This window comes from Dermacentor variabilis, chromosome 6 (assembly GCF_050947875.1).
Source record: "Dermacentor variabilis isolate Ectoservices chromosome 6, ASM5094787v1, whole genome shotgun sequence".
In the NCBI taxonomy this organism is placed as follows: Eukaryota; Metazoa; Arthropoda; class Arachnida; order Ixodida; family Ixodidae; genus Dermacentor; species Dermacentor variabilis.
The window spans coordinates 70395204-70416025 of NC_134573.1; the positions used below are offsets into that span (position 1 = coordinate 70395204).

Sequence of the window (20822 nt, forward strand, 5' to 3'; positions counted from 1 at the left end):
CTTCGGCGGGAAGATGGTTCCAGTCATGCGAGGTTCGCGGCAGGAATGATTGTGAAAAACTTTTAGTGTTGCATGACAAAATGCCGACTTTTTACTGATGATCAATGCAACGGGATACATAAATTGGATGGGGGATGAGGTGATCTCGTAGAGTATGGTGATGGTACAACTTGTCGAAGAGGGCAATACAAGACACTTTTCTGCGAGATGCCAGCAATGGGAGGCAAAGATTAGATTTCATGTTAGTTATAAGTCAACGACTGAATTTTCGGACGCCCAAATTTTCAGACATGACTGATATTTCGGACGGACGTCTTCGTGGCACCGCCACAAGCTCCATAGAATCAATGTATAAGGACATCTGAAGTTTCGGACGCTCGAACCCCCCGCCGCCCAATTTTCCAGACTTTTTGAAGCGACGGAAGGTCCTTTGGCTCCTCGCGCAGCGCCCTTGCTAAGGAAATCGACTTGCAGCCGAAGCATATCACCGCTTTGAACCACAACTAGCCGAATCTAGCCGTCACACACCGATTTGGTCTGGCCACACTGGCTACGTTCATCGCCGCACTTTCGCCTTCGGCGGAGTTTCCAGAGCGGCGTAATTTTGCGCAGTCCACGTTTTGGCTAGTGTGGTGTGTGGTTGTGCTGTTGTGTCAAGTGTGCTCTGCGACGTTAGGCCTAGGTGCTTCGACGCTTGTCAGCAAACTCCACTGTTCGCAACTTGAGGATTTCACTTTCCTTCGATGGCCCCCACTCTGTCTTCATTGTCCTCGCCGATGGCATCGAAGCGCTAAAAGTAGTACCGTCGGACGACGTGATCGATGACCTCCGCTCTGCTGGGGTTTCCATACCCACGGAAATAACTTTTGAATAGTTTGTTGATGCTGACAACGAGCTCGCCTTCTGCGCAGAACTGACTGACGAGGAAATAGTCCGTCAGGTTGTGGGGGATTCAGAAAACTCCGACATTGAAAATGAGGAGCCAATGTCTGCGCCACCTACAAGCGCCGAGTTGACGCAAGCACTGTTGACCCTTTCATTGGTGTACAGTGCTGACATGAACCTTGCTCAGATCGAGGCGAATATGATCGCATGCAACCGGAATGCAGTACAAACAACAATCAACAAGTTCTCCAAGCCACTGCAGCAATAACACCGGCTGCCCGACGACGCACATGTACATAATAAACCGGCAGTCCGCTGCATACAGAGTTTTTGAACGTCTCTTTTTATAGCCACTTCACTGATGCTGTGGCAGGGTTTTGGAAGCCTGTTGCTTCGCCCTTTACCTCTAGATCAGAGAAAAAAAAGAAGGTGCATTTTTTTGCATGCATTCATTTTTTCGGACTGCCCGAATTTTCTGACGTTTTTACATTCCCTGGAGGGTCCAAAAAATCGGTTGTTGACTGTACTCGCTGTGCGGTTGTATAAAACGTACAGAGTTATTTTGAACCATTTCGAGGTCAATGATTAGGTTTCCATGAGCAGGGTCTCATACCGGAGTCGCGTACTTATTCGAGTTTGGGTCATATTAATATTTTATATAACAAAAGTTTCGAATTAGTAGGTACGTTGAAAAAGTTGCGACGTAGGTAGCCAAGCATGGCGATTAGCGTTTTTAATTATGTTCTCAGTATGAAGAGGCCAGCTTAGGTTAGAAGTGATGTAAACACCAAGATATCTATATGAAGAAACTAATTCCAAGGACATGTTGTTAATGTAGTACGACGGTATTGTAGATGTTTTCCTAGAAACACGCATGACTTTGCATTTGTTAATATTGAGCTCCATTAACCATTCATTGCACCAGTTCCCTATTGTGGTAAGGTCCGACTGAAGTAATTCAATATTGTTAGCATTGGCAACTTCTCTTAAAATGATGCAATCATCAGCGAACAGATGGATATGGGAGTTGATAAGCGAGGGAAGATCATTAATGTAAATTAGGAACAATAGGGGTCCAAGGACGGAACCCTGTGGAACACCTGAACGGACCTCTGTAAAGCCGGAGTTAATGCCGTTAGCACAAACAAACTGCGAGCGGTTGAGAAGAAAACACTCAATCCATTTCAAAAGGTTACCGTTCATGTTAAGTTGTTTTAGTTTATGAAGTAATATTTATTTGGCTACATCCGATAATTCGGTACATTTGTATTCATTAGATTGAAGTTTGACTGTAGTGTGATGACGATGAAAAGGAAGCCATAAGGGGAGCTGGTGGCATGCCGTCAGGTACTCGATCGCCTTTTCATCAGCATTCTTGGCAACTGTAGATTTTTGTTTTGAGCTGCCTGCCTTTCCGTGATGAAACTTGCGGTGCATACCTGTGCGTATCTGCCCGTCAGCTTGCAGAACAATGCGCGAGCGCAGGTCGTTCTGCACCAACGTCTGGTGGGTCTCGGCAATGCCCAGCTCCCAGGGCAGGCCCGCACCTTTGATGCCCGTCCAACTGCTCGCTCCCGTGCCTCCGTCGTGGCCCGAAATGGTGATGTGCTCTGCCTTGCCCTGCCATCATTGGTTGGGAAAGGCATTATGTACAACGCTGGCATCTTTCAAGGCACAAGAGATGAACTACATCGAGGTGTACGTGTGTAGAAGGTAAACACAATGCCTGGAATGGTGCTGGACACAAGTGAGTTCATTCTTAAAGAAGCAGTCACGGAAAGCCTGGCGGTGATAACTTCATGTCGAACTACTTTTCATGCACACAGGAAAATTATCAGTCTTTCAGAAGCGCATGACATGAAAGCACTTACACTAGCAACTCTCACAGACCTCCGCAGACACGACACAGAATGATTTCTGGCAGCTCTCTATTAATGCCTTATCATGTTGTATAGTTACAACAGTTAGACAAAATTACTTGCATATTTACTGCCACATGCACCAGTGAAGAGTTTTGGTTATTTGGCACATTTGCTGCCATGTATCTGCAATGATTTACAATAGTTTCCTGCATTTAGCATACTGCCACGCCATGCAGATGCAACAATGGCGAGGGTTTATTTCATTTTTTAAACATGTGCACTATCATATGTGCACCTGTAACGAGTTCTGGCTGGTATTTGTACATATGTTACCACGCCATGTGCTAATGCACATCCTGTCACTTTCTAACAGGCATCCGTCATTGCACTGCTCAAGAGTGATGAATCAATGTTTCTTTTCTTTTTTTGTCGTGTTATGGGCTGCAGGCAACACACATGTACATGCTCTTTCCAAATTAAACTGAAATGTACAACAGAGTATCCTTTTAACTCTGTCAGAGTAGGTCCTGCATATTAATTTTAATAGCAGTCCCACACTAACTAGCCCAAATCCACAGTTCTTCGTGCTTTCAAGCTATTAGCTTAGTTATTACTACACAAAATCCTGGAAACACAGTGCTGCTCATTTCAGTTAAGTTCACTGACTACACTATGAAAGAGAAGGTGATCAAGGTCCACTTCGGAGGAAACTATAATAAAAATCTTCACAGAACAATGTCTTCACATTTTCTGCTTATCGACAGCACATGTCAGTTTAGAACAGAACGAAGCAATGACTTTATTAACCCAAATTACTTTACTAATTCTTGAGGGAGACCAAATATAAAAACCAGCCTTGGTATTCAACAGAAGAAAACTCATTAGGCGCTAGGTTGCTGCACGAAGTGATGTTTTAATTATGATTACCTTGAAAGATGATGCAATGACATATGGCAGCTCACAAGGTTAGGATTCATCATTGTTTTTTTCTATAAGCCAGAACTTGCCTCACTCAATGAGCTTGCTATATTTACATATTTTTATTATTGCCCTCGCACCTTCACACTTGTGAAAGTAGCAGAGACAGCCGAAAAATGACAACAAGGAGCAACGTTCTGCCACCCATACCTTGGCCACACCAGAAGCGACCACTCCCACGCCAACTTCGGACACCAGTTTGACGGAGACGCGAGCATTGGGGTTTGAGCACTTGAGGTCGTAGATCAGCTGGTAGCAAATAAAGAAAGAAGAGATACAGGATGGAACTGCTTCAAACAACAGGGCAGTACAGAACTTGAAACTACATATGCATACACTCACTCAATGTGACCAACCGACCGACCAAATTATTGATTGATTGATTGATTGATTGATTGATCTCAAGATCTTAAAGCTATCTGACTACCTGGGGTTCTTTAACATACAGCTAAATTTAAGTACGTGAGCATTACTGCATTTTGCCCCCACTAGAATGTGCTCACCATGGCCGGGAATCGAACCCTTGACCTTGTTCTCGGCAGCAGAACACTTTAGCCATTGAGCCACTGCAGCAGGTAGGACTCAACTTTCTTGGACGTAACAAGACTTGACTAAAAATTTATAGATCCCTAAGCTATTCCACTGCCATTGATATTTAAGGATACTGAAAGTAGAGGAAATGTATTAAAATGAAATTTTCAACGAACAGAATAAAGTGGTGCCTGACAGGGACAAACATGACAGCAAGGACACCAGCCTCACCTCAGCCAGGTCCTCAATGGAATAGATGTCGTGGTGAGGTGGAGGGCTGATGAGGCCCACACCGGGAACGGAGTGCCGGGTCTTGGCGATGTCCTTGCTCACCTGAAAGGCACCAAAAGAGTAGCACACCTTAGCTAAAAATTTTAAGGAGGTTTGTGTATTAGCCTAACGCATTGCTAGCACTGTACTGTTTGCCTTGCTGGTACTGTATTGGTATTGTAAAAATTTTTACAGACAAATTCCATTAATTCCACTTTGACAGGACTGATGGAACTAATAATGATCTATCAATCAATTTTTATTTTCATTTTGTCAATGATACAGAAAGAAGGACTGTGACAAAAAGCTGTTGTCTAGAGGTTTGAATTAAGAAAAAAGGCAGAATAAATGTCCAAATACACTGGTTCCATGTTCAGCTGTATTTACCGTATTTAACTGCATCTAACATGCACATTTTTTTAGAGAAAATAGGTCCGAAAATTGCCTGTACATTACAGTCGGATACAAATCTGACGTCTGCAGCACTGACAACAGCCACTATCAGAGCTGTCAGACACAGCGTCACCGCCATGACAAAATGCCCACAGAACACAATTTAATTATTGTTTCCGTTGGTTCATTTGTGTGGTTCACTACAACCTTGAGCTGTATTTCCAGCCAATAACGTTTGGAGATCCTATCACCTTTGCAAGATGTTGCACAACTTGGCACCGAATGTGTCGGCATAATTGGACCCAGCGTTTCTTGTGTTGTACCAGGCTAGCTATCTTTCCACAGTGCCAGGAACCTGGTCAGAGGGTACTTCGCAAAGTTCGATACAGTGTCTCGCGAGAGTGATTAACAGTATCTGTAAATGTATTCACCCGAGAATATACTATCCCGGTGTACTATGTATCTAGCCTTGAAGCGCAAACAGCAATGACGATGGGCCACTTTCATAACGAAAGCTCACCAAAAAAAAATCGTCTGAAGGTATATTCTGTGTGTCTTGTTTTTTCTGATCACAAATGGAGGGGCATGGTATATATATTTCTTTATGAATTGGCAGCACGTTACATTCAGATGCACTTTTATTTTCTTACTTAAAAGGGGCCATGAACCACTTTTTATCAAAGAGGAGAAAAGCATTTGAAGTTAAAATAGGGTATTTCAGAAAAACTTTGCTGCAAAATGTACGTTCAGCAGAAGCAGATTTATTGACAACCAAACATGCCCTTCACGGTGCTTCTGCTCCTTCTTTAATGCCTTGCAATGCAAAGGCTACAATGGAGCTTTTTCAGCACAAAGCATGCCCACAACGCTCCGTCCACTGAACGTCACCGTGGCACACAGTTCAAATTTGATTTTGGTTGTTAACATGCATGCCACTACTTCAGGTTTTGGCACCTACAACACACCAAACATGGGGTGCCCAGATGTCTTCCTCCCCCGCCACTCCTTGCAGGGGAGGAGGACATCGAGGCACCCTAGCCAAATGTAAGCTAAATGCAGTTGTACTTAGCGATCCACTGTGCGCTTAGCCAGCGGACTCGTCGATCGCGGCATCCCATGGTGACTACGGTATCTACGATACGTAGCGAACCACAGCTACGTGCAACTGTAGTGCATATGAACAGTGTTTGCTTTGTGCACGACAGGGCTTGAGTGCATGCTCGTGCTCATGTGCTCCAGTCCGACCATGCTACGTGGCGCAGACTGGCTTTGTCCTTCACCAGCTTGACCAATGGATAGTAGCCACATCCAACTTGCGCATTTTGAAGCGCTATCAATAAGTCTGCCGAGGTGTCTACCCAGGCGCGGCCAGTAGCGAGCACACGCTGGCAAGAGTACATATGGTCATATGGGCTGACCTTAAGTTTCACGTGGTCTGAGGCTAGTTGAGCGTTCAAAACTAGTCAAAATTAGCAAAACCTGCCAGCTATGCCACCGATAAGCAGGGAGGCAAAAGTTCAATTTCTGCATGGGCGGCCACAGCCGAGCGTGAGCAGATAATCGATGGTCAGCTTCTTCCGGAAGTATGTATTATTATCGAAATTCGAAAGCATATTTTCACTTACTTCAGCCTGTTCATTAAGCTTTGTCTATAAATACACAGTAACAGAAGGAAGAAGCACCCTTACGCAAACACCCTTCTTAACTGACCTCAGCTATTGGCCAATAGCAGCCACATATGAACAATGAAACTGACAATGAAACAGCTTGTATGGCACCTGCTCTTTAGCGCCGGCACCAGCTACGAACTCAACGGTGATTGAGTCACGTGATGCGCAGATCTTGCGTCCATCGTGCATATTCGCCTTACGATAACCCATCTGCCGTAACGTTAGGATAGCCCTTCTACACTTTGGAGAAAAACAGGAAAGCAAAACTTTCTATAGAATAAACAAAAAGATTGCTGCGAAACACAGGTCCACTATTAAACGGAACACCTCATTGGTATTCAGTACATCAGAATGTCACTAATTCATTAGTTTCAGAGAAAAGTAAGCACCCGATTCTATTCAAGAGATATTCTATTGATAAAAAAAAAAATTTTCAGACCTTCATATACTAGAACTCGGCAGTAATCAGCGATGGCATACTAATTTCGTGTTCCCTTAGAGCAGACTGTAGTGTACATATTGATATCTGTGTACACACATTACTGATAGCTTGCTGCATTCTTGTTATGCAGTGCCAGGAGACTCACGGGCACATGCAGCACCATGTTTTCTTGCCCCAAATTTGCAAGCAATAAATTTTGTGAAAAATTTTCCGATATTCAATATTCGGCTTTCTTTTTCTTCATTCAGTTTGATATACGATTCAAAATCTACTATATTCAGTATTTGCACAGCTCTAATAATTACAAGTTTATTTTGTAAAATTTGGTTAATGAGCTAACATCAGTGCACAATGTGTCTTGCAAGTAGCATCCACCTCTTCAACTAATCCAGCTGATGTGACAGAATTGCGGAATCTACCACAGGATATCCAATCAATAGGTGTGGCTCCATTAATATAGATAGCCCAGCTCAACGTTGCTGACAAAGAGAGACTTGTAGTTACACATCGAAATGAACTCAGTATGCTGTCACCTTGTATCCAGGCAGCTCACCGCCCTCCCCTGGCTTGGCTCCCTGAGCCATCTTGATCTGAAGCTCATCACTGTTGGCCAGGTAGGCAGCTGTCACACCAAACCTCCCCGAAGCAACCTGGTAGAGAGGGCAAATGCACTATGTCATACACTGCGTAGCAGCTATGCATACGTCCATTGTCCAGCAAGCACAATGCGTTAGGAAACACCTGCTCGTTGTTTGCACTTGGAATTTGTCACATTGCACGATGGAAGGGCCTGCATATTTGCAGCTCTTTGGTAGCAATCATCTGTTCATGACTGCTATACAAGTCCACTACACCCTAACTGGCAAAAGGAACTGGAAGCTTAAGCTTCCAGTGCAACACATAGTAGCATGCTTATAATTCCTGAATTCCTGAATGTATGTTGTGATGTCACACAAAAATCATGCTACTATATGCAAAAGTCATGCATCATGTTGAGACAAAAGTTGCATGCAAAATATGTTTAGCATGCACATTTGCAGCATTAATTTTGCAACAGTACTGCTCATCCGCATCATTGGAGAAACCACATTAGAGATGACACACAACAAGGTTTGGTCATATTTCTATTGGAATGAAAAGACAGCTATAGTGGTTTTCACTACTGTGGGCTGCTCCACAGTTTCCCCAAAAGCTTTGCTTCAACAGACACATCCCCACATACTGAAGTAATGGCTCTCACTTTACCATAAATACAAGATTGCTGTAGAACTCATGACATTCCTGCTTAACTCGCAGCACACGTCACCTTGAAAAAGACAAGTCCACTAGTCGAAATGTTGGCTCCTGCTTCCGTTTTGTTCACGTTTTGCTCACTGTCTTGAATTTCCATCTCCCACGCTTCCCCATGTTTTCTCAACATTTGTATAAGTAATTAATGACGATGTACCTATATGACATCGCTTTCGCTAAGCTCATGTTCATCAGAAAGCCTGAGCAATAAGTTCTCATTGTTTTTCGAGCAGGTTGTCGACTCTGAGAGCTGCAAACGAAGCTGCATTCAAAGGCAAATAGTGCTAAATGGTTGGTTTTATTTATATTTCTATTAATATTCTGAAACACTAACAATAAAATTCAAATATGAACAGAACTTCACTCATTGCATTGATTTCCTGTTTTGCTGTAGCTTTGTAGTCTAGTACAAGTTTAGCACAAGTTTAGCACAAGTTTAGTACAAGATGCAGACCCACATATAAAATCTAATTCTAAATGTTGCCATTTGTGGATACACCAATCCCAACACGTGCAAGGCTCTTTGGGACCACTCAATTGCACTCTGAAGACCCATTTGAAAACTTTCAGATAAGTAACCTAATTATTCTGTCAATAACACATCTGCAATTGTCAATCTTAGTATGAGCAGAGGCTTGGAAAGCCACAATGAGTGCAAAAATTCAAGAAGAGTAGCACCACCGTCCTGAATTTATCACATCAAGTTCTTTTGGTGCAATAAACTCAGTAGCTGCTTATGGCTGGTGAGAATTATATAATTTACACTGCATTTTGAAAGGTACACAACAACGCAGCCCAACCAGTTATTCCTGCGTCAAAATGGCTGGAATACGTGAAAATAGAGTAAAATTTGTGACACTGACATCACCAGCATTTCTATTTGGGTGTGTAACTAAAAAATGAAAATTTTACCTTCATTCTCTATGCTAATGGTGAACATTTTTCAGTCTAGTTAATGTAACTAGAGCTCTGGAAAAAATATTTCGTGAGTTTAAATTGATTTGTGTTTCTTTTTAGTGTCTCTGTAAGGAGTTCACAGTTCAACGAAACAATTTTGGGCTGGTTGGTTTAAATTTATTGTTACACATTGAATAGAGTGCAACACCATAGTACTTGTGTCATCTCTTTTTTTCTGTCAATTCTCATTCTAGTGTCACAAGGCATTCAGGTAACGACAGATTGCCACGAGTATTCATGCGAAGACAGGTTAAACATCACAAAATACACATTAGCCCGACACGTCAACGATGCAAGCTTGCACGCACCTGCTTGATGGCAGAGCGCTTGTTGTTGTCTGGGTGCTGGAGTGCCCAGCGTTCGGCATTCTCGCCGCCCTCACCCGTATTGGACTTGCCGCCTGCACGGTTCATGGCAATGGCCAGCGTAGTGTGTGCCTCAATGGAGATGCTGCCAAAGCTCATGGCACCTGTCACAAAGCGCTTGACAATCTCCTTGGCAGGCTCAACCTGGACGACACACAAAAGATAGCATTTCAATCACTTTTGTCCGTGGCCCCACAATTGTATTACATCACACCATCGGCTCCCAAGTCCAGTGTATAATAAGAACTGTCTGATCACACTTGAGTCACCCCTTTCGTGCATATACAGTAGATTTCTGTTAATCCGACCCTGACGGGACCGACAAAAGCGAATTATCCGGAGGGTCAAATTAAACAATATGCAGAAAAGAAGAAAGCCAAAACACACCGGTAATTAATTTGGCAGTAGTTGCCAAATTCTAACACGCCCCCAAATCAAACACATGCCCACTTTCTATGTGCCTAAAGTAGCTCACTAACGTAGAAACAACATTACATCTCCTAAACAAAGCATAAATCTAATGCGCACCCGATTTTTCAGCAAGAAATAGAGTAGCACAGTAGCAGTTGGTTTACTCAAGTCAGCTTCGCCACATGATTTCATAAAGTTAGCTTCGCCGCAATACTTCCACGTTATACGGTTAAGCATATGAAGATTGACCGCACAGGACCCCCCCCCCCCCCCCCATTTCCGGCTTAACTTTCTTTAAAAATATAAGAAAAAGAAAGGTACTTGTTTCTATCGGGTAAACACCATAACCAGACATTGTGAGCTATCATTATTGACTGACAATTTCCCTATGGCAGGACGAAAATAGGCATTTCGGACGAACAATGATGCATGTTCCAACGCATTCGCTGCGCCCTAAGCTCCGCCGAGACAGGCGCTGCCACTAAAGGGGTAGCTATAGGAGGCACCTGAAGGGTCAGGCATGCGTGTGCTGACTGGTGAAGTTTGAATTATCTGGCGAAGGTTAATTTCAGGGTAGAAATAACGAAAGTTTGGGCTCAAAGAAAGGCAGGGATCGAATGAACCAAAAATCAAGTCAACCGGAATCGAATGAACGGAAGTCACCTGTAATAAGTGATGTTCGAAACAGGAAGGGTGTGTCAGTCAATGGTCAATTCGGCTACGGGACAACAAATTTGAATATCTGATCAGCACATACAGCTGCTTAAGATAGGTGCTGCTGAGGCGCTTCGCATTTGGTAACGCGCCCAGATGACAGCAACATTCCGAGGGGTTCTTCATGTGTTATAAGATATGCGGATTGCGTTCTTTCTGCACGTTTTCCAAAATAAAAAGTCAGTTGTGAGTCGGCGCTCATCCTGCGGGTATATTCTTCATCCTTCGTCCAATTGTGAACGCTACACAAACTACATTATGAATGCCTAACATGCCCCTAACTGTAATATGTAATGTACGCTAAAGCTTCTTACTTCCAAAGCTTGTCTTCTACTGGCTAGCAACCAAGGTGTCAAACACTTCAGATGGTTATTGGCATTATATTTAGGCAAGTGCTGGGGTAATGACTAACTGCAAACAACATTTACATCAAAGAAGTTTTGCAAGTGCAAGTTGAGGATCCTTGAGAGAGGAACTGTACTCAGTAGATCAATCGTACGTGCTGAAGCCAATGAAACAACCGATAAACATGTAATGAAATTGGATGCTTACCTGTGAAATGTCGAGAGGAGTACTGGCATAGTTAAACTCAAACTGTCCACGGAGTGTGCACTGTCGAATGCTCTTCATAGCATTCTCAATGTAGCGATCCCATGAATCCTTGCTGTTGGATCTGCACAACACAAACCAGGGCCAATAGTATACCATAACATTATTTTACATTTTTGAACAAGTATTATTGAATATCACCTGAGGCAGATAGCATTGTTTGGCCTGCTCCACTGGCTAATTTGTAGGGCTGAGCATAAACTGGACGAAAAATCAAAATGGTAAGGTATGCTAATTTTTTTTTAATTTTTACTTCACAGCTAATGCATGTGCAGATTTGAAGCTAGGTGTAAATGAAGTGATATTCACTTTGCAGAAATATGAAGACTGCCATAAATTTTGAGATATCCTCCTTCAGAATTGCAGGATTTTCTGCTAAACGTATACGTCTGCATTATTATTCAGCTTCATATCTCCAACTCCAACACATGCCATAAAAATTTTGACTAGTCATATTTTGCTATTAGCAAATTTAAATGCTGCAGCTAGTTGCGCAACCAATGTTGACCTCTTCAAGTAATCCATGTAGGGAAGAAACAGAACTATGCTATCTACCATAGGCACTTTTTTAAAAACCTGCTTCAAGTAATAAAAAGAAAGAAAAAGAAAACATGGTATACCTTAATCAGAGGGTCAATGCATAAATAGAAAGATCAAGATGTTTTGAAGGATCATTCATCAGCAACTTTGGTACCAATGCTAACACCAGTGCTTCACTTTTGCTATGGCATGTCTTGTTAGCAATGACTTATAACAATTACCTTGCTGCTATAACTTTATGCAAAACTTGCCGCCAGGCAGAAAAACAGATTTCACTATTAACACTGAAATAAAGGTTCTGTTTTAGTGGCCCTTGGATATGTTTCCTTTAAACTGGCTTTAAACAATGTTATGTATATGGTATAATAAGTGTGCCCTTATTTTTCACTGGAGCACGAAGTAACGCTATTTACAGGACAGATGAATATGTTCAATTCCATTAAAATCACTCTTAGACAGCATTACAACAGTTGCCCTTTCGTGTCTTCTCAGGATTACTTTTCCTATGACAATACTGCTGACAGCTGAAAGTAGAACATTGTTTTAAAGTAACAGTGAAAAGCCGGCAGATCCAACACCCCGTGGGAATCAATGTTGTGCGAAGCAGTGTTCACCTACGAAGTTCACCTACCGCTAAACGCCAGGCTTAAAGCTGTGTAATAATATCTCGGCTCACGCAAACAAGCATTATACTTGTTTTAGCTGTGGATGAGTTCATGTTGGAAATACCAGCATCTGCGTGCATGCACGTCTGTAAATGTGTGGCAGAGGACACTGACGTGGCAGCTTCCTGCAGGGTGGCTACGCTGAGCGGGTCGTTGACGTGGCTCTCGCCCCCGTTACGCCAGTGGTAGAAGCCTGAATTGCGGAGTACCAGGTTGTCGAACTCGCGGCCCAAATAGGCCAAGTCGTGACGCTGGACCAACTCCCGAGCCAGCACCTGCAAGAAGGTCCAGGAGAAGTGGTGCAGAATGCGCACATTTTCAATGACCACATACCTACTCTTGCCCTAATCACACCCTTCGACTAGCCAGTGCTCCGTGGATCAAACTAAAAGTTAAAATAGTCCTCTGTTGGACAAGAGTTGGTATTGTTGAGTGTACAGTACTGTTAGCTTTTAGAAAGAACATTTAAGTGGTAACAAAGCTAATATAACTTCTATAACATTCTTCAATTTTAATGAAGAAAAAAAAGTGGAAGAGATAACATGTTTAAGGTAGATTTCAATATTGGGGGCGAGGAGTTACAGAGTCGCCATCTGTCGGAAGCGCCTCCCTTGCGTAGTATGAGGGATCACGCGGCACGCTCCTCATAGGTTTCACTTACGGCGCTCAATAAAAACACCACGCGGAAGCCCTCCTGGACATTTATGTAGGTACTCTCAAAATGAGGGAACTTCTTGACTGTCGATATAATAATCTTGGGCAAGCTGAAAGCACAAAATTGTTTATGGACGCTATCTCTTTACCAAACACGTACAGTGAACACCACTGCGCGCGGTCGCCGCGATGGAGTCTCCCGAACTGGCTTGTTGCGTGAAAGGGAGGCAAACACTGAGAGTAAACTATGTGAAATATGTTCTTATAGTGGGCTGACTGTATAACCAAATGGGGCATAACAGAATGAAACCTCAATGCAACGATCACATGGGTTCGCAGCGACCGACTGCGCCTCTTCATGCATGTCTGCGCACAATGATTTTGCTTTCGCTGTGAGCGCGTTTTCGCACCGTGCCGTGAGCCTTAGGCCGCAGCACATGAGCATTTGACAGCACACTAGCAACCATTGTTGCGTGGACGCTATCAGAACTGATAAAAAATAATTTCTTTATAGAATTCGAGGCCTACGACGACTGTGATGTGCCGTCGCGACGATTCAATGTTTCTTTTTTTTGTTCGTCTTCTAAATTCTTGGACATTTCAATATTATTTCTCAATTGCGTTGCACTGTATGTTTATCGGCCTTCTCAGCATGCGATTTCCTTCTGCTTGTTTTTCATAATCCAGTGCATTAATTCATAACACAAACATGACCATATATGCCATGCCTTTTTTTAATGTGCATCTTACCGCTCCCTTGCCATTCTAATGAACTTGCCAGTATCTAGCATCAACAAGTTCATAGACCAAATAAAGTGTCATGACATTAGCCGGGCAATGGGCACAGGCGAGCGTCTGTCTCAGTGCGCGTTTTCTGCTACTCACTGAACATCGCCCAGTCCCGGCGCCGTAGCAGAAATATTCCTCGCGTCTGTGCTTGCTGCATACCTAAGTTGTAGCCGATGGCTGTCTGCAGGTTTTAAGTTTCGCCAGCCAAGTTTCACGAAGCTCCTTGCCCTGTGACTACGTGTGAATAAGGCTGACATCGGGCTCCGTTGCTTACGTCCGGCACTGCAGCACCGAGCAGTAGCCTACCAAGCTGCATGCCTCCAAAGGCAGTCACTACCTATTATAGCACTTTCAAATGTTGTCGAGCAGTCACCGAAGGCGGTAAAGCCTCACCACTTAATCAGAATCGCGGCGCAGGTGGGACTTTAAACTTTCGTTTTCAGCTCGCTTCAGTGCTTCCAAAGCAGCCGACGCGGCCGCTGTGTCCACGTGATCCCTCATGCCATGTCACGCAGACGGTGGCGCCAACTTTTCCAGTGGTGGAGCTCGCCCCCAATACACAAAGAAGTGAAAGTTGAATATAATATTCGCATAAATAATGCTAATGTATCACACCTATAAGGCTTGATCTCACATCCCCCATTAATTACCGTGATATTGTGCTTTTATCGTCACTCAACGCCATCCCTCAAAACAGACTCCAGTTTTGGGATGCCAAACCGCACCATTTAATTTTATTTTAATTCACATACCGCAACTCCTAACATGTTCTCTTGCATTATGTTAGAATGTTCCCATTTATATTCATTTTAATCACATGTGCTATTAGCTGCTGTTTCGCGCTGTTTGTTGTTTGTTAGCTTTTAAGTGTCATAGCCTTTGTCAGGTAAGCTGACTCTCTCTAGGCATGCAACCCAAGTCTTGCTTTTTGTCTTGAAGGACAAATCAACAGACAAAGACATTACAACCAAAGACCAACTTGCAACGTAGGGACCACAGCTCTTACATCAAATGTGGCGCCACCTATGCGGGAGGCAGTGTTGCGGAAGCAGACATCGATCACTTCTTGGGCAAGGCCCACGGCCTCAAAGATCTGTGCCCCTTTGTAGCTGTGCAATGTTGAGATGCCCATCTTGGCCATCACCTGTGCAAAGAAACACCACACCAGCCATGTACATCATCTGTGCTGCCATCTTTTCTTTTTTCTGATAAATTTTGCTAAAGCCATATTTAAAATCTGCAAGAATTCACAAAAAGGAAAAACGAATCTGACTAACAATAAGTATGAATAAAGTGAAATTTTTAAAGTTCGATTTGCAATTGTTTTGTTTATGACACATCGAATTCCAGAAAGAAAAATACTGGACCTGCTGCACTTAACTAGCTATGTTCACCTCATGCAGTGTGCCTTGCCTGTGGGGCTCTTCAGAAATACCCTCTAAATAGCAAAAAAACCTTGAAACTTGTAGCTGGGGCTGTGCAGTACATACAGATGTAACAAAAGCCCGTGCATATCAATGAAGGCAATGGCCAGTGAGCAGTGATACTTATAGTAATTGTGCTTGCATCATAGGCCATTTTGCAATATATACTTTTGGCCCAATACACCTACATAACTGAAAGGTTCAAGGTATGTTACTATCTAGCTGGCACAGATTTCAACTGCTTTGCCCATCTCTGTTTGAGGGTCCTCTGATGAAAAGTTACAAATTTCAAGTGGTGGCCACATTGTACTATAGTACAGTTTAACCTCGATATAATGAACTTCCATATAACAAAATTCTCAATATAGCAAAGTATTTACTTTTTTATGACTTCTTGTCGATGGAGCACTATGTGCATTGAACCTCAATATTCTAATGCTTCTTGAATTTCTGATGCAGATAACATATGCAAAAACATGGCAACCACACACGCACCTTGGAAATTCCCCGTTCCATAGCGGCCACATAGTTCTTGAAGACCTGCTCGTCTGAAAGGGGTGGGTTCAAGAGGCCATCCGAGCGCAGCGTGGCGACCATCTCGAACACGAGGTACGGGCAGATGGCATCGGCACCGTAGCCCAGCAGCACGCACATGTGGTGCACTTCCCTGAAATGTGCACGGAGTGATATGCCAACACAGTGTGATGAAGAGAGAACAAACAGTGAGAAAGGCACTTCATCCAGTTAGTGGTTGCCTGTTCCTAAGGTCACATACTATGTGCCACGTGTGGTTAAAAGGACGTTCCACATTCACTGCCTTGGCCATGAGCAGCTCTGGCTAACCCTCCCAGGGCTAGATCTAGTACTCATGCACAAATACCCAAGAACACTTAGTGGGTAGCAGGATGGCTATCGCAGTAGATTAATTGGTAAAGCATTGTACGCCTAATGAAGAACATATAGGCTTGGCACTGACCTGCAGCAAGTTATCTTGTCATCCACTTTCATTTCCCAGTACCTTGGTGAAGCGATGGCATTCCTTAAGCTACTTAAGCCATTTTGGATGGTTGGACAACCTCACACAATAAGTAGTGGCACCTAGCCCCAGTGATTCAAGTGGGCCACTAGGTATGCATTAGCTGCTGTCTTGTAAGGCAAACAGCACGGGTCACTGGGTATGTGGTGGAACAGACAACTGTTCTGGGGATTGCCCATCCTTGGCCAATCCCTAGAATTAATTTGACAAGGTGAGCCACCCATTTGTCCTGATGGACCGAGGTCAGCATAAAATGCCAGAATTGTCATGTGCAGTTACAATTCTAGATATTCTTTTACGTACTGTGTTCACATTTCCATGCTACTGCAAATCACTACCTATAACAAAGTTCAGCAATGGCTTCTGCTTTTCATGTATTGTGTTATTTAGATTAATTTTTGCAATATTCGAAGTGATTCACATTTTAAAAATATTATTTATAATTCGTGTGTAGAAAATAGTATTGCATATCATCATCAGTATCATTTTGAGGCACTTAACTGTAGCATGCATCTCAGCCTAACATAATGTTACTATCATTGCAATCTCCCCCCCCCCTACTGTAATGCCCCACACATAATGAATAATTCAGCTTAAAGAATCTTACGTCTGAAGAATGTAAAGCATACCTACAAACATTGACATCTGTTTGCATGTGAGGCATACAGCCTGGAGGGATCACATCAAGGAATGCCCTCTCTCAGCATAACACCCAGCGCAAGATCTCACTATATCACTGACTGCTGTACCACTGTTCACTGACACTAACATTTTTGCTGTCTGTGAGGTCAATGCACTCGGCAACTACATGGCTGAGAACATGATAACAAATTAACCTTCCCACGAGCTCCTATAGCCAAATCCACTGCAGACACTTTAAGCCAATTATCATGAGCCAAGACCAATATCCATGAAAGTGATCTTCAGACTGTGGATCACGACCCTGACAGGAGTGACAGAAGTTTCAGCCACGGGATCAGGAAGCACCATCGTGCTGGGTGTGTCATGAATTTCACATCAAAAACTAAATAAGTTGTCAACATCGAATCTGTCTGGATTCTGCCGTGTGAAATTAGGTGACATTTGAGCTTTGTTGACCTTTCTAAGAGAAACTCTAGTCTAATGAACAAGTTCACTTTATTCAACAAAGCCAGTCACTCAGATATGCATGGCACATGGCTTTCATATATTCATACATAACGAAGACTGCATATAGCCCACTCCAAGCTTGCCTCAACCATAAACTGCAAGGTAAACCTTGGCCACGTGTACCGCGCTAGTGTTCATGCAGTGACATTGCAAAGCTTGTGGCATAGTGAATAATCCTCTCAAGAAAAAGGTGAGTCTTGCAATATGACATTCTCACACATCATTCAGTGGTTCTCAGTGTAGAAGAGTTCAGGAAAGACAGCCAGGAAATATGGAAGCCAGCCATCACTCACCTGGCCTCCCCAGTCTCCACAATGAGGCCGCACTTCATGCGCTGCCGCATGGTGATGAGGTGATGGTGGACAGCACCTAGTGCCATGGCCGCACTGAAATGCATGCGGGACAACCCACCCACTCAGAAGCCAATACTAGAAAACATATCGGTGAATGCACTGCGGGGATCAATGCAATAGAAGGTTCTAACATAACATTAGTGCTAATGACCATTACCTGCTGGACGCTAGCTGACCTGCATCACTCACATGCACATACAAACATACCAGTAGAGAAGCATTGAAATGGCATTAAAACGTTCCAGCAACTGCAAGCACAGTGTATACCTAAATATATGATCATCTGCAGTGTTGGTTCTGTTGAAGAGACAAGCAGAACACAAATACCACAGCGCACATTGACCTGCAAGTAGCGCAGGAACACCTTGTAAATAAATGTTAAATCATTTCTTGCAAGGAATCAACTAGTCAAAGCACAGAAGCATGGAGTAAAACATACATCCATGCCACCCTCTGAGCCTTGTGAGATAAATCTTCTCTCACACAGACTTAACATTGTGAAGGCATAAAATCAGAAGCAAGCTATTAAGTTTGCTAGATTCCCTTATCTCATTTTCCGGTCTTCAGATGCAATACACTAAGTTTTATTTTTTATGAGCAGAAGTCTGAAAATAGTGCCATGTGAACGAGATCGTTATAAAGTTGACAGTTAAGCAAAGCATGAGGCAAAAATTCCAATTGACTAGTACAAAAGCTGCAATGTAGGGCCAATATTGCATAATTGGCATGACACATCGTCGACCTGCAGTTCACAATTACATTATATGTTCTTTAGCAGTACAGTTAGCCTTCTATATGTATAGAGGCATGCAAATAGCATATCTTGAAACTGAATAGAATGGGCACAGCATACTGATGGCACCAACTCAAATACAAATCATCAAATATGAATTCATTATTGATGGGACCAGTTCAAATACAAATCAAACAGTCATCAAAAAGTAATGTGATAGCTTCCAAATACCAAATGCACACATTTCAAACACTTTATTTATGCTGGCTGGCTTTATATTTCCAACCTAGCTTTGGCAGGAAGGAAACATCTATTTGTTGCAAATAATGGGAGAGCTATCCAAAAAGATCTGTTTTGAAATTTAGAACAGTAGCTATTCTATTTTAGGCCCTAATTAAACAGCTGCTGTTGTATTCAAGCATAAATCTCCATGCAGATGACTTCACATAGAAGACTGAAGCTTTCCCAAAAGGTGCACTGTGAATTCCCTAGTTGCTAGAGGTTCAAGTTTGAATACTGTATGGCAAAAGGCTGTGAACACATACAATGCTGTTAGCTAATTTATAAAATCATGCTCAATGTGCATGAAGACCACACCTGACAGGTATGAAGTCCTTGCCAGCCTTTCGGTCTGAGAGGACGATGAGTGTGTAGCCGTACTTTGCAGCTGTGCAAGCCTCATCGCAGATGCGCCGGATGGCATTCAGGAGGCCTGCACCTCCTTCGCTCGCAGAGAACACAATGTCGATCTCCTTTGTCTGCGCAAACAATCAGAATGCATCCTTGTGTGGCCCATCCCAGCCAGCTAGTGCATGATACACTCCAGCCTCAACAGTGAGATCAATGTAAACAAAAACCTCACTGATAGGTTTATAGGTTTACAATGGAAAACACTGCTAACACCCTATTTGGATCATGCAATTGAGCCACAAGTCTTCCTGGATAATACATTTTTGTGAGCTTGCTTTATAGAAAGTTATTGAGATTCTACTGCAAACAGGCACAGCAAGTACAACAGAACACTTGAAAAGCAGGCCTTAATGGGGCATGGTGTGCTGGATTGTTGTTGAAGACATTTAATGTAGCAACTGGCAAAAGTTCAAGATAAGCCTAGGTATAAGGCACCTGCACTTATCCAAAACTATCTCCAAAAGGACATTCTTTCTCGGTCAACATTGAAAATACATCATAGTGGCACAATTCAAATCAGTTTGATTTCAGTGCAAAAGTAAACTGGGCAATTCTTGATCCCAAGTCTCCAAATATATTGGAAAGATATCTCAGAGAAGAAAACAATTATAACAATTAACATATCTTGTGAGAAGAACACTGCCCAGACCAAACAGCATTCTCATTCCACATTTGTTCTTTGTTGATGCACAACACTTCACTCTTACAGCTTTTACAGCAGCTAGCTCAGCTAACTATTCTCATTCAAGAACGTGTTATACCACTACAGTTAGCTAATAGCTAGTGACCCCTAGTGAGTGAACTTGGACAACATGTGCGAGTTGGTGACTGGCCTTGAAGTATGCACCCAGATGTAAAATAAATGCGCTAGTGTACACACATGCAAACAAGTGTCTGCTCATCACCAGTCTGATGAGACAGGCAAGCACATGCCAGACAGGTTTGCAAAATTTAAAAAGCACTATAAAGTGCACTCCACTTACAACAATAGCACATTGAATGCTTTCTCTGAACAGACTACACGCCCGCAAACAGAATCAAAGTCCTCCCATACCCGCAAGCTATGAGAATAAAGTATGTCAAGAGCTCACCCTCCACCCTTTGTATGTGGTCTCTTTGATGACCTCCATGTCACGCAGGGAGAGGATGGGCTGCTCAAGCCACAAGCGCCGGCACTGGGCTGGGCTTGGCTCCAAAATGTTGGCCTCTGGTCCAATTGGGCAGGCCTGCACATCGATGCAGTCCACACAATTGCACACGCAATCAAGCACAATCAAAACCACTGTTGGTAACTTTGCAAGTTGCTAAAATTTAGCAAACTTTCAGTCACTATAATGTCAACCTGGCCTTTTTGAAGTCACAAGAACTTTTCAGTGAATTTCTTAGTGACATGAATAACCAGTCAATTGCCC

At 43.0% G+C, this 20822-nt stretch overlaps 1 protein-coding gene across 1 annotated transcript in view; it reads right to left on the minus strand.

Annotated features, from left to right (window-relative positions):
- The window catches only part of LOC142584845 (uncharacterized), a 267498-nt gene that overhangs the window by 62937 nt on the left and 183739 nt on the right, over positions 1-20822 (minus strand). Inside the window, exons 14-25 of the mRNA XM_075695146.1 lie at positions 20502-20636; positions 19318-19478; positions 17928-18020; positions 15945-16116; positions 15032-15169; positions 12697-12857; positions 11321-11441; positions 9587-9787; positions 7565-7681; positions 4488-4589; positions 3876-3974; positions 2325-2505 (exon numbers count right to left, since the gene is read on the minus strand). Coding sequence (XP_075551261.1) covers positions 2325-2505; positions 3876-3974; positions 4488-4589; positions 7565-7681; positions 9587-9787; positions 11321-11441; positions 12697-12857; positions 15032-15169; positions 15945-16116; positions 17928-18020; positions 19318-19478; positions 20502-20636 — 1681 coding nt within the window. The remainder of the gene's footprint in view (positions 1-2324; positions 2506-3875; positions 3975-4487; positions 4590-7564; positions 7682-9586; positions 9788-11320; positions 11442-12696; positions 12858-15031; positions 15170-15944; positions 16117-17927; positions 18021-19317; positions 19479-20501; positions 20637-20822) is intronic.